The 15493-nt window shown below is 42.3% G+C and overlaps 1 protein-coding gene across 5 annotated transcripts in view; it reads left to right on the top strand.

Annotated features, from left to right (window-relative positions):
• Nucleotides 1-15493, top strand: part of slc4a11 (solute carrier family 4 member 11) — a 409353-nt gene that overhangs the window by 333523 nt on the left and 60337 nt on the right. For all 5 annotated transcript variants that reach the window (XM_061925140.2, XM_061925138.2, XM_061925141.2 and 2 more), the window contains one exon: nucleotides 14866-14998. In XM_061925140.2, the coding sequence (XP_061781124.1) occupies nucleotides 14866-14998 (133 nt within the window). The remainder of the gene's footprint in view (nucleotides 1-14865; nucleotides 14999-15493) is intronic.

Below are 15493 nucleotides of genomic sequence, written 5' to 3'. Positions count from 1 at the left end.
ATGCCACGCCGCATTAACGCAGTAATTGAGGCAAAAGGAGCTCCAACCAAGTATTGAGTATTGTACATGCTCATATTTTTCATTTTCATACTTTTCAGTTGGCCAACATTTCTAAAAATCCCTTTTTTGTATTAGCCTTAAGTAATATTCTAATTTTGTGACACACGGAATTTTGGATTTTCATTTGTTGCCACTTCAAATCATCAAAATTAAATGAAATAAACATTTGAATGCATCAGTCTGTGTGCAATGAATAAATATAATGTACAAGTTACACCTTTTGAATGCAATTACTGAAATAAATCAAGTTTTTCAAAATATTCTAATTTACTGGCTTTTACCTGTATATATAATATATTTAGTATATATAATATATTTTCTGTAACAGTCTGAGCTAGGGTTGTACGGTATACCGGTATTGGTATAGTACCGCGATACTAATGAATCATATTTGGTACTATAATGTCTCTAAAAAGTACCGGTCCCGGATCCTGTAATGACTTGGTATCGGATTGATACCTAAATTTGTAGTATTGTCCAAAAATAATGTAAAGCATCCCAAAGAACAGAAGAATAAGTGATTGTAACACGTCTCGTGCTAGGGTTCACAGTGCTCGGGAATAAGCAGGCTGGTTTTGCTGAATAGTCACTTCTTTTTATTTTTTAGTCTTTCAGTCTCGGTTTCTCTCGCTTCACGCTCCTTCCTTCTCCGCCTTTCCTGGCTCGTTCTCCTCCCCGGGCTCCTCACGCTGCTTTAAATACAAGAGACAGGTGATCAGACAACCTGTTCCAGCTGGGTTATCTACTCACCTGCAGCTGGACCACGCCTTCTCCACAGTGATTATTACATTTTAACAGAGGTGTAGATAGAACATGTTAAAAGAGAAAGTACGAAGATAATAACAGTAAATGAACAAGTGGATTAATAATTCATTTTCTACCACTTGTCCTTAATAATTTTGACAAAATAATAGAATGGAAAATGACACAATAAAGCTAAATTAGGAGCCTTTGTTTGCTTACTTACTACTAAAAGACAAGTGGTCCTGTATGTTCACTATTTTATTTAAGGACAAACTTGCAATAAGAAACATATTTTTAATGTATCGTAAGATTTTTTTGCTAAAATAAAGGCAATAGTGAATTTTTTTGTGGTCCCCTTTATTTAGAAAAGTATCAAAAAGTACCGAAAAGTATCGAAATATATTTTGGTACTGGTACCAAAATATTGGTATCTAGACAACACTAGTCTTGAGTTCACATCCAAAAAAAAAAAAAAAAAAAGTCACAGTGGGGTTTAAGAGCACAGCTATTATTTTGTTGTTGTTTTTTCCTTTATGATCTTGGAAGAGTGTCGCTACGGGGAAAATTGCAGCTGGACAAAACTCCAAATTCAACCGGCATTCTTAAAGACGTCCCAAAATAACGGATCCATACCATGGCAATTTTTTTGGTACTCTTCAATTTAGTTTTTGAAGTAGCGATAGGGTACCAAAAAGGATGGAGTTTGACACATTTTAATTTGGAGTTTTACGTATGCTTCCCAATAACTCCACAAAATGATGAGAGCTAGAAACATCACGGTACAGTAGGTAACGGCGTATGTTTGCCTCATCCTTCACTTTAACGTGAGTGAAGACTGCAAAGAGACTGCACTACCAACCCAATAAAACGAGAAAGAGATGATGCAGTATTACCTGGTCACGGATGCTACCTGGTGGTTGTTTGAGCACACTGCAGCTGGCCCTGGATAGTCCCAATCCTTAATGCTTCAGTCACATGCAGGATTCTCACAGGAATGAGGCAAAAATACAATGTTACCTACTGTATGTCCAAATCATTTAGAAAGTCCAATAACATATTTAAGATGTTTTATCGATTATTGTTTCCGCTGGTGCTTTTAGGTGTCTGTTTCTGGTGTGGGATTTATGACTTGCAGGTTGTTGATCAAAATAACTCTTTTTTATTGATATAGCGCTTTTAAAAGGTACTTCAAGACAATTTCAACATGTTCTATCTACACTTCTTTTAAAATGCAATAATCACTTATTCTTCTGTTGTTTGATACTTTACATTAGTTCAATCAATCAAACAATCAATCAATTCCTTTATTGTCATTGTCATAATAACACTTAAGTCATACATGAACAACGAGATTTTGTTTCATCATCAATCAATCAATCTTTATTTATATAGCCCTAAATCACAAGTGTCTCAAAGGGCTGCACAAGCCACAACGACATCCTCGGTACAAAGCCCACATACGGGCAAGGAAAAACTCACCCCAGTGGGACGTCGATGTGAATGACTATGAGAAACCTTGGAGAGGACCGCATATGTGGGTAACCCCCCCCCCTCTAGGGGAGACCGAAAGCAATGGATGTCGAGTGGGTCTGACATAATATTGGGAGAGTCCAGTCCATAGTGGATCCAACATAATAGTAAGAGTCCAGTCCATAGTGGGGCCAGCAGGACACCATCCCGAGCGGAGACGGGTCAGCAGCGTAGAGATGTTCCCAGCCGATGCACAGGCGAGCGGTCCACCCCGGGTCCCGACTCTGGACAGCCAGCACTTCATCCATGGCCACCGGACCTGTGCCCCCCCCCCCTCAAGGAAAAGGGGAGCAGAGGAGAAAAGAAAAGAAACGGCAGATCAACTGGTCTAACAGGGGGGCTATTTAAAGGCTAGAGTATACAAATGAGTTTTAAGATGGGGACTTAAATGCTTCTACTGAGGTAGCATCTCTAATTGTTACCGGGAGGGCATTCCATAGTACTGGAGCCCGAATAGAAAACGCTCTATAGCCCGCAGACTTTTTTTGGGCTCTGGGAATCACTAATAAGCCGGAGTTCTTTGAACGCAGATTTCTTGCCGGGACATATGGTACAATGCAATCGACAAGATAGGACGGAGCTAGACCGTGTAGTATTTTATACGTAAGTAGTAAAACCTTAAAGTCACTTCTTAAGTGCACAGGAAGCCAGTGCAGGTGAGCCAGTATAGGCGTAATATGATCAAACTTTCTTGTTCTTGTCAAAAGTCTAGCAGCCGCATTTTGTACCAACTGTAATTTTTTAATGCTAGACATAGGGAGACCCGAAAATAATACGTTACAGTAGTCGAGACGAGACGTAACGAACGCATGAATAATGATCTCAGCGTCGCTAGTGGATAAAATAGAACGAATTTTAGCGATATTACGGAGATGAAAGAAGGCCGTTTTAGTAACACTCTTAATGTGTGACTCAAACGAGAGAGTTGGGTCGAAGATAATACCCAGATTCTTTACTGATTCGCCTTGTGTAATTGTTTGGTTGTCAAATGTTACGGTGGTATTATTAAATAAATGACGGTGTTTAGCAGGACCGATAATCAGCATTTCCGTTTTCTTGGCGTTGAGTTGCAAGAAGTTAGCGGACATCCATTGTTTAATTTCATTAAGACACGCCTCCAGCTGACTACAATCCGGCGTGTTGGTCAGCTTTAGGGGCATGTAGAGTTGGCTGTCATCAGCATAGCAATGAAAGCTAACACTGTATTTGCGTATGATGTCGCCTAGCGGCAGCATGTAAATACTAAAGAGTAAGCTTTGAGCTTTGTCCAGCGGCATAGAAACTGCATTGATGTGCAGGTTGACAATAGTTTACATTTTTGCATTTTAGCATTGTCAGGAAGATGGCGATAAGAGGGACGTGGGGGTGGGAACAGTCAGATGTCTGATGAGTGTTACGTTGATGTTGCAACAATGCAATTTCCAGAGCACAATTATTGAGGTGGTGAAGAGTGAGGTAATAAGATGGTCCGGGGCAGCAAAGGGGCAGGCTGTTCATTTAGCAGTCTCACAGCCTGGTGATACAGACTGTGAGACATTCTGGTGGTCCTGGCGCAAATCGATCTATACCTCCTTCCAGAGGGTAGCAGGTTGAAGAGGCCATGTGCTGGGTGGTATCTGTCCTTCAGGATGTTGTGTACTCGCTTTAGGCAGCGAGTTGTGTACATGGCACTCATCTCTGGGAGTATCGTCTTTGTAATTTTCCCCACCGCTTTAACCACTCGCTGGAGGGCCTGTTGGTTCGCTTTAGTGCAGCTAGCAAACCACACTAAAAATCCGTAAGTGAGGACACTGCTGATGGCACAGTTGTAAAAGTTGACCATTGATTTCTGCGGAATGTTTGCGCATTTTAGTTTCCTCAAAAAAAAAAGACGTTGTTGGGCCTTTCCGACTGTAGAAGCAGTGTTAATGTCCCAGCATAGATCTTCTGTTATGTTCACCCCTAAGAATTTGAAATGCTTGACCCTTTCTACGAGATTGTTATCAATTAAAAGTGGAGGGTGTTTGTTCTGCCCTTTCCTGCGGAAGTTTACAATTAGTTCTTTGGTTTTGTTAGTGTTAAGAACCAAGTTATTGTTAGCACACCATGAAACCAGCTGTTAGTTTTGGATGATACCACAAATTTAGGTATCGATCCGATACCAAGTAGTTACAGGATTATCCATTGGTCATAATTAAAGTTCTCCTGTGTCCAGGGACGTATTTCTGGAAATTTATAAACAATAAAAAAATGACAAAAGATATAGTGATAATTAAAAAAATCTGACATAATCATTGTACTATTGACTTACACTGGTCTTGTACTTGGTGTCGTTGCAGTCAATTTATGTATAGACCCACCCTCGGCATTTGTTTACATTCAGGGGTGCTAGCTTTCTGTTAGCAGTGAGCTATTGTATCCTCCTACGGCGTGTAGTGAAGCATGTTTAGCCAGTCCTCGTCCTGCGGGGATGATACTCGTGAGAAACATAGTTTATTGGAGGCGAGGATTAGTGATTTAGAAGTAGCTGAAACACTGCCGACTGCGGGTGGACGTTAACCGCGAGCTAGCCATGTTTTAAAGCACTCCTTGCCAGAGGTGGGACCAAGTCATTGTTTTGCAAGTCACAAGTAAGTCTCAAGTCTTTGCCCACAAGTCCGAGTCAAGTCCCGAGTCAAGACAGGCAAGCCCCGAGTCAAGTCCAAAGTCAAGACTGGAAAGTCTCAAGTCAAGTCCTAAGTCCTGCATTTTGAGTTTCGAGTCCTTTCAAGTCCTTTTAACCACAGACTAATATATTAACACAGATTGTGTATGCTTTTCAAACGCTGTATTTATTTATTAAAACAAGTGCATTTTAAATTGCAGGAAAGAAAATTGTGCTGACATTGCACTTTATAATAGCACTATTAACCAGTCATTTTAAACATTAACTCATTCCTTTACAGAACAAACACATTGAAAAATAAAGTGCAAATGTACTTATTTGTACAAAAGTGTTAACATTGAAAAAACATGACATATACGTGAACATAACAAAAAAGTTGTACTTTTTATATGTCAGGGCCCTATGCTGCATTGCAATTGCAAAAGACCAAATTAGCCAAGAGTCTGTCAGTCATTTGTGCACGATGGGGGCGTAGTATGATGCCACCATGGCTGAAAACTCGCTCCACTGGAGCACTGGAGGCAGGCACTGCCAAGACTCTCATGGCCACTCGGAACAGTGAAGGAAGAGTCTTCATGTTCAATGCCCAGAACAAAAGGGGGTAGAGAGTTGTTTTGGGTTGGTGCACTACTTGTAAGTGTATCTTGTGTTTTTTATGTTGATTTAATTAAAAAAAGAAAAGAAAAAAAAATTATTTCTTGTGCGGCCCGATACCAATCGATCCACGGACCAGTACCGGGCCGCGGCCCGGTGGTTGGGGACCACTGAGGTAAACAACCAACAGTATGTCAGAAAGCTAGCTAAAACGGTACACATATTCATAATATAGTATACATTTTAACTGACCTTTATTTTTCTATTTTTGTCTTTTTTTAGGTGGCTAAAATACGCGGTGCTGCTGACCGCCGTCTAACGTTACGTGTGATATATTGACTAACGTAACCCTGTTTGAAAAAAATCACTGAACAAAAAGTATGAATAAGGTAGTGAACTGCAACAGATTCCCGTGTTTGCAATAACGTTATAATGTTAGCAGTGAGTTTACAGCCTCACTGATTTAACTACACAGCAAATAAAAGTCACGTTACTTAGCCAATAAACGTTATCTTACATTCAAAACTTACCGTTCTTTGTGCAACTTCAAATGCCGGACGAAGTTGGAAGTTGTTGCCTCTCCATCAGTAATTTTCGAACCGCATGTGTTGCATACTGCAAACCGTTTTGTGTTGACCACCTCGTAATTTTTATACCCAAACAAAATTATTTTAGGTATCATTTTTTGTTCACTGGCGTGTGGTTTGGACATGTCTTCTTCGTTGGTTGTCCTGCAATTTGATTGGATGAATGCTGTGTGATGAAAACAAAGTAGATCTAATTTGATTGGCTGTTGTACTGAGACCACACCAGCTGACACACGCAACGCTGATAGACAAGTACACAACGAAAAATACGGAGCGCTCCCGAATAACTTTTTCATCTTTGGGTTTTGGGGAAAGTAGCAAGTCATGTCAAGTCATGTCAATTCAAAAGGCTCAAGTCCAAGTGAAGTCACAAGTCATTGATGTTAAAGTCTAAGTCGAGTTGCAAGTCTTTTTACATTTTGTCAAGTCGAGTCTAAAGTCATCAAATTCATGACTCGAGTCTGACTCGAGTCCAAGTCATGTGACTCGAGTCCACACCTCTGCTCCTTGCAGAGCGGCGCTTCAGTCTTTAGAGCTTCATCTTTTATCGTTTTTAAGCCAAAATGCGTGCAATCTTTCTGTCTCTAAACTGTGTCTGCTTGTAAGTACTCCATGTATTTTATACATGCAGTATAGTACCGTTTTTAATTCATTAGTACCGCTGTACATTATTAGTACCAGTACAACTCTAAATAGATGTTTAGTCCAGATTTGAACAGATGGGTTTTCAACAGTGATGACCGCAGTGTTTGGTCTGGTGTACACTTGGCTCTTGATTGCAAGTCTGTATCAAGTAATTGGACAATGTTTGGACCTGGCAACACCATTCACCGCCAATAGGGACAGAATCACCCCTACATGGGGTTGCACGCTGCACTGTAGCTTAGCGGTATCCGCATGGACGCCACCCAAACTCATGCATCACATTCCCACAAAGCTGCTACGTCAACACAAGTGGACAAAGAATACGGAGGAAACGCTGAGAGTAGGGGAAGCCGGCTAATGTCCGATCGCTCCAGAGCAATGAAGATGAGATTCCGACTACCGACAAACCAATCAATCAATCAATCAATCTTTATTTATATAGCCCTAAATCACAAGTGTCTCAAAGGGCTGCACAAGCCACAACGACATCCTCGGTACAAAGCCCACATAAGGGCAAGGAAAAACTCACCCCAGTGGGACGTCGATGTGAATGACTATGAGAAACCTTGGAGAGGACCGCATTTGTGGGTAACCCCCCCCCCCCTCTAGGGGAGACCGAAAGCAATGGATGTCGAGTGGGTCTGACATAATATTGTGAGAGTCCAGTCCATAGTGGATCCAACATAATAGTAAGAGTCCAGTCCATAGTGGGGCCAGCAGGACACCATCCCGAGCGGAGACGGGTCAGCAGCGTAGAGATGTTCCCAGCCGATGCACAGGCGAGCGGTCCACCCCGGGTCCCGACTCTGGACAGCCAGCACTTCATCCATGGCCACCGGACCTGTGCCCCCCCCCCCCTCAAGGAAAAGGGGAGCAGAGGAGAAAAGAAAAGAAACGGCAGATCAACTGGTCTAACAGGGGGGCTATTTAAAGGCTAGAGTATACAAATGAGTTTTAAGATGGGACTTAAATGCTTCTACTGAGGTAGCATCTCTAATTGTTACCGGGAGGGCATTCCATAGTACTGGAGCCCGAATAGAAAACGCTCTATAGCCCGCAGACTTTTTTTGGGCTCTGGGAATCACTAATAAGCCGGAGTTCTTTGAACGCAGATTTCTTGCCGGGACATATGGTACAATCCAATCGACAAGATAGGACGGAGCTAGACCGTGTAGTATTTTATACGTAAGTAGTAAAACCTTAAAGTCACATCTTAAGTGCACAGGAAGCCAGTGCAGGTGAGCCAGTATAGGCGTAATATGATCAAACTTTCTTGTTCTTGTCAAAAGTCTAGCAGCCGCATTTTGTACCAACTGTAATTTTTTAATGCTAGACATAGGGAGACCCGAAAATAATACGTTACAGTAGTCGAGACGAGACGTAACGAACGCATGAATAATGATCTCAGCGTCGCTAGTGGATAAAATAGAACGAATTTTAGCGATATTACGGAGATGAAAGAAGGCCGTTTTAGTAACACTCTTAATGTGTGACTCAAACGAGAGAGTTGGGTCGAAGATGTTACCCAGATTCTTTACTGATTCGCCTTGTGTAATTGTTTGGTTGTCAAATGTTAAGGTGGTATTATTAAATAAATGTCGGTGTTTAGCAGGACCGATAATCAGCATTTCCGTTTTCTTGGCGTTGAGTTGCAAGAAGTTAGCGGACATCCATTGTTTAATTTCATTAAGACACGCCTCCAGCTGACTACAATCCGGCGTGTTGGTCAGCTTTAGGGGCATGTAGAGTTGGGTGTCATCAGCATAACAGTGAAAGCTAACACCGTCTTTGCGTATGATGTCGCCTAGCGGCAGCATGTAAATACTAAAGAGTGCAGGGCCAAGAACCGAACCCTGAGGAACTCCGCACGTTACCTTAACATAGTCCGAGGTCACATTATTATGGGAGACGCATTGCATCCTGTCAGTAAGATAAGAGTTAAACCACGACAAAGCTAAGTCTGACATACCAATACGTGTTTTGATACGCTCTAATAAAATATTATGATCGACGGTATCAAAAGCAGCGCTAAGATCAAGAAACAGCAACATAGATGACGCATCAGAATCCATCGTTAGCAGTAGATCATTAGTCATTTTTGCGAGGGCTGTCTCCGTAGAGTGATTTGCCCTGAAACCGGATTGAAAAGGTTCACAGGTTATTAAATATATTTTTGTTTTAATAGCGTTTCTGTCGGAGGACAAACATGACACAAACTGCCCTCCCACTGCTTATATTAAACATGATTCTCTGTTGAGAGTATTTGGCGAGCGCCGTTTGGTCCTACTCATTTTGGCGGTCCTTGAACTCACCATAGTTTGTTTACATGTATAACTTTCTTCACTGATGCCAGAGAAAGACATATTTTATGCCACTCATTTTTGGTCTCATTATGTCAACCAATCTATTTATGCTGTGCGTTAATGCACAAAGGTGAGCTTTGTTGATATTATTGACTTCTGTGGAGTGCTTATCAAGCATATTTGGTCAGTGTATGACTGCAAGCTAATCGATGCTAACATGCTATTTAGGCTTTAGGTACATATTGCATCATTATGCCTCACTTTTAGGTATGTTTAAGCTCATTTAATTTCCTATGTCCTCTGTGTATTTAATTTAATTGATATCTACATTTCTCATAACAGATTATCCGTATGTATTATTGGCTGCATTTCTGATAGTTATTTGTGTGCTGTTATAGACCACAGCAAACATTACCCAGCTTGAAAAAGAGTGTAATAAATCCATTAGAAGAAGACAGCCTGACGTTTCCTTTAACTTGGACACACACATCTTTACCTTTGGCCATTCTAAGACAGTACTTTAGGGGAGTTATTTCACCCTCTGAGAAGTTTTGCTAATGTTTTCTAATGTTGTAAAAATGGGTAGAATGAGTATTACATTTCAACATTTCTGTCAACGAAGATTTGTGTCAGCCTGCGACACATAGTCATTTTGATAGTAGGCTAATATGACACTTATATCATGTGTTGACTTCATTATATCACTTATAGAAGGCTATTAATTGTTTGCGGCTCCAGACAGATTTTTTTTTTTTTTGCATTTTTGGTCCAATATGGCTCTTTCAACATTTTGGGTTGCCAACCCCTGAGCTATGGTAACATACCAACCACGTATTTATCCAAGTCCCGCCCTTTTGTTGGTAGATTAGATCATTATGTTGTTCTGTTAGTGCCAAGGTACAAAACGGATTCTCCTGTTACAAAAACAATCAGGTCTGCAATGACCAAGTGTTTTGAGCTGCCTGGGACTTGTTCTTGGAGGACTTAAAGTACTTAGTTTTGTGCGTACAGTCTTCTCTCAAGCAAATTACCTTTTACCCACACAATGGGCCACTAAGAGGATGAAAATTCATCTCTTCAAGAAGAAATAAAAGCAAGGTGAGAAGCTCAAGATGAGGCGGTCTTCAAACGGAAGGCCAGAAACCAACTTGGAAGACCAAGTAGAACATGAATAAACATCTGAAAATGCAAAGGAAGGCTACAGAGGTTGAACATTATAATGGGGAGAGCCCCCAAACCTTCCAAGACTCCTTTGCTACCAAAGGAGTTCCTTCAGTACGTCTTTCAGCGGGACCGCCTCCAACCTGAGCGCATCCCATCAGGCCCCCGCAATAGATTAGAAGCGGGTGACCTCCTTCCTTGGCTGAGTAAATACACACAAGGCCTGCGGCCCGGACAAGCTCAGAGGATGAGCTGCTGCACTTTGCTAAGTGGACTCCCACCGCCAAGCTCATCCAGCGGCTCCCAGACTCTGGCTGCGTTTCTCTCTACTTACTGGGAGGAATCAAATTGAATTTCTCTTTAATTGTTCTGTAACGGACAATAATGGTTTTATCTATCACTACGGTGTACAGTGTTTTACGTTTCCATGCCACTCTTGGGTCTGAACAGGAAGATCGGGACACTTTTGGGCATTTAAAAGCCAGATAACTACAAAACCAGTGAAGTTGGCATGTTGTGTAAATCCATCCATCCATCCATCCATCTTCTTCCGCTTATCCGAGGTCGGGTCGCGGGGGCAGCAGCCTAAGCAGGGAAGCCCAGACTTCCCTCTCCCCAGCCACTTCGTCCAGCTCCTCCCGGGGGATCCCGAGGCGTTCCAGAAACCAACTTGGAAGACCAAGTAGAACAGCCGGGAGACATAGTCTTCCCAACGTGTCCTGGGTCTTCCTCGTGGCCTCCTACCGGTCGGACATGCCCTAAACACCTCCTTAGGGAGGCGCTCGGGTGGCATCCTGACCAGATGCCCGAACCACCTCATCTGGCTCCTCTCGATGCGGAGGAGCAGCGGCTTTACTTTGAGCTCCCCCCGGATGACAGAGCTTCTCACCCTATCTCTAAGGGAGAGCCCCGCCACCCGGCGGAGGAAACTCATTTCGGCCGCTTGTACCCGTGATCTTGTCCTTTCGGTCATAACCCAAAGCTCATGACCATAGGTGAGGATGGGAACGTAGATCGACCGGTAAATTGAGAGCTTTGCCTTCCGGCTCAGCTCCTTCTTCACCACAACGGATCGATACAGCGTCCGCATTACTGAAGACACCGCACCGATCCGCCTGTCGATCTCACGATCCACTCTTCCCTCACTTGTGAACAAGACTCCGAGGTACTTGAACTCCTCTACTTGGGGCAAGATCTCCTCCCCAACCCGGAGATGGCACTCCACCCTTTTCCGGGCGAGAACCATGGACTCGGACTTGTTGTGTAAATGGTAAATAAAAACAGAATACAATTATTTGCAAATCCTTTTCAACTTGTGTTCAATTGACTGGTTTTCTGAAGTGTTCCTAGCCCGAGTGGTGATATCCTTTACACACTAATGTCGGTTTTTGATGCAGCACCGCCTGAGGGATCGAAGGTCACAGGCATTGCCGCTTACGTGCAGTGATTACTCCAGATTCTCTGAACCTTTTGATGATACTACAGACTAGGGATGTCCGATAATGGCTTTTTGACGATATCCGATATTACGTAATTGTCCAACTCTTTAATTACCGATACCGATATCAACCAATACCGATATATACAGTCGTGGAATTAACACATTATTATGCCTAATTTGGACAACCAGGTATGGTGAAGATAAGGTACTTTTAAAAAAAATTAATAAAATAAAATAAGATAAATAAATTAAAAACATTTTCTTGAATAAAAAAGAAAGTAAAACAATATAAAAACAGTTACATTGAAACTAGTAATTAATGAAAATTAGTAAAATTAAGTGTTAAAGGTTAGTACTATTAGTGGACCAGCCGCACGCACAATCATGTGTGCTTACGGACTGTATCCCTTGCAGACTGTATTGATATATATTGATATATAATGTAGGAACCAGAATATTAATAACAGAAAGAAACAACCCTTTTGTGTAAATGGGGGGGGGGGGGGGGGTTTGGGTTGGTGCACTAATTGTAAGTGTATCTTGTGTTTTTTATGTTGATTTAAAATAAAAATAAAAAAAATCGATACTGATAATAAAAAAACAGATACCGATAATTTCCGATATTACATTTTAACGCATTTATCGGCCGATTTTATCGGCCGATATTATCGGACATCTCTACTACAGACCGTAGATGGTGAAATACCTAAATTCCTTGCAATAGCTCGTTGTTCTTAAACTGTTTGACAATTTGCTCACGCATTTGTTGACAAAGTGGTGACCCTTGCCCCATCCTTGTTTGTGAATGACTGAGCATTTCATGGAAGCTGCTTTTATATCAATCAATCAATGTTTATTTATATAGCCCTAAATCACAAGTGTCTCAAAGGGCTGCACAAGCCACAACGACATCCTCGGTATAGCCCACATAAGGGCAAGGAAAAACTCACCCCAGTGGGACGTCGATGTGAATGACTATGAGAAACCTTGGAGAGGACCGCATATGTGGGTAACCCCCCCCCCTCTAGGGAGACCGAATGCAATGGATGTCGAGTGGGTCTAACATAATATTGTGAGAGTCCAGTCCATAGTGGATCCAGCATAACAGTAAGAGTCCAGTCCACAGTGGGGTCAGCAGGAAACCATCCCGAGCGGAGACGGGTCAGCAGCGCAGAGATGTTCCCAACCGATATACAGGCGAGCGGTCCACCCCGGGTCCCGACCCCGGACAGCCAGCACCCCATCCATGGCCACCGGATCTGTGTGTCTCCCCTTCCACAAGGGATAGGGGGGAGCAGAGGAGAAAAGAAAAGAAACGGCAGATCAACTGGTCTAAAAAAAAGGGGGGCTATTCAAAGGCTAGAGTATACAAATGAGTTTTGAGATGGGACTTAAATGTTTCTACTGAGGTAGCATCTCTAACTGTTACCGGGAGGGCATTCCATAGTGCTGGAGCCCGAATAGAAAACGCTCTACAGCCCGCAGACTTTTTTTGGGCTCTGGGAATCACTAATAAGCCGGAGTTCTTTGAACGCAGATTTCTTGCCGGGACATATGGTACAATACAATCGACAAGATAGGCTGGAGCTAGACCGTGTAGTATTTTATACGTAAGTAGTAAAACCTTAAAATCGCATCTTAAGTGCACAGGAAGCCAGTGCAGGTGAGCCAGTATAGGCGTAATATGATCAAACTTTCTTGTTCTTGTCAAAAGTCTAGCAGCCACCCAATCATGGCACCCACCTGTTCCCAAATAGCCTGTTCACCTGTGGGATGTTCCAAATAAGTGCACTCCTCAACTTTATCAGTCGTTTTACCACTTGTGCCAGCTTTTTTTTAAACATGTTGCAGGCATCAAATTCCAAATGAGCTAATATTTGCAAAAAATAACAAAGTTTACCAGTTTGAATGTTAAGTAACTTGTCTTTGCAGTCTATTCAATTGAATATAGGTTGAAAAGGATTTTGCAAATCATTGTATTCTGTTTTTATTTACCATTTACACAACGTGCCAACTACACTGGTTTTGGATTTGTAGTGGGGTTTGTGAACGATAAACTGACGCCACCGGTTATCCGGTTTGACAAGTGAGGGATTCAACACATCAACCGATGAGAATCAGCTGTGGAACTTTAGATTAATGGAGTGTAGAAACATAGACAAACGAGGAATCAGTGGACGTTTTTTTGACTTTAAGACATCGTGAGAGCCAGGGCCGCACATGCTGGTTAGCTTACGCGACTGAAGACGAGAATAGATGTAAATACATGGACCGGGTGTCGCTGGAGTCTAGCAACCAGTTGACAGTTTATCTTTAAACACGAGAGCCAGGGCTGCCCGCCAAATGATTATTCCAGGTTACCTCAAGATATGTACGGCGACACGGCAGAATGCCCCCGAGCTTTGCGGTCTGTCACTAACTTAACTCGACTCGTGGAAATGACGACGGTTTTGCCTTACAGAACAACCACTTTGTTTTTGTATTTGCAACAACACAGCAGTAGCAACAACCCTAATCTTCTTAGTGTCATTGTACAGTTTTATTTTCAGCACAAACCCGTTCAAGAGCGGACATATATTGTACAAAGTAACAGAACAGGAACGCTGATGGGTCGCCACTTACAGCACCCCTTAAAAGGTGGGGGAAAGGTCAACAGTTTTGACATAGAAAGGGCAAAATACTACAGTTTGATTTTCACCTATTGGTCTGATGTCCATTACCATACCACTTTTTCACACGCACCAGTTGGGGCATCAGTGAATGCTTTTTCGATACCACTTTGTGGCCCCCAGTTGTAGCAAGTGCAACAAACACACTTTGGTATGTTGAAGTTTTGACGTGGTTTTCACCATCAGTAAGCATTTTTGTTTGTTTCCTTACCGCTTTATGGAACCATTGCGTTGGGTCTACCTAGCACAGTTGTAGGGTGGCGGAGCTAGACACTCGTGTGCTGCTTGGTGAACAATTTATCACACTTGAAACTGTGTGATCTGCTATGATGTCACACACTCGATCAATCCCTCAATATGTTGTTGATGGAGCTTTTTTGGTAAAGAGTTATTGATGAGCTCCCTTTGTTATGATAACAATCTGGAAACATTATTTCCTATTCCCATTTGGAAACACCCCCCCCCATTAAATCATGTGACCTTGCAGTGATCCGAGGAATCTGCGACGACTACAACTTGGACTTCCCGGCCTTCTACGCCTGTATCGGCCTGTGGAACTGCTTCTTCCTCATCCTGGGAGGAGTCTTCAACGTGAGCCTCGTCATGAAGCTCTTTAAAAGGTCAGCACATTATTTATTACACGGTTGTCCAAACTTTTTGACTTGTATGTGTGTATATGTGTATATATATATACATCTATACATATACAGTATGTATATGTATATATCTGTATATGTCTTAATAAGGTTATCCAAAAAATAGTGCTCGATACCATAGTAGAGCGCAATATGGATGGAACAATCACAAGGCTTCTTTCAGGAACAAAAACCTGCGAAATACCACAGAACTCAGCAAACACATTTGGGACCTCAAAGACAATAATGTTGAATATTCAATAACATGGCAAAATCTTGCATCCAGCACACCTTACAATAGCGGTAATAAAAGATGCAACCTATGCTTGAAAGAGAAACTGTTTATTATTTACCGTCCAGACCTGTCATCCCTCAACAAGCGCAGCGAAATTGTAACAGCATGCCGCCATAGACGGAAACACCTCCTAGGTAACACATGAGCCAATCACCACGCCCCTAGGCCAGCCTGTACCCACCCAC

The sequence above is a fragment of the Nerophis lumbriciformis genome, linkage group LG29 (genome assembly GCF_033978685.3).
Source record: "Nerophis lumbriciformis linkage group LG29, RoL_Nlum_v2.1, whole genome shotgun sequence".
NCBI lineage: Eukaryota > Metazoa > Chordata > Actinopteri > Syngnathiformes > Syngnathidae > Nerophis > Nerophis lumbriciformis.
Note: the sequence above shows the minus strand (reverse complement) of the source record. Positions and strands in the feature narration are given on the sequence as shown.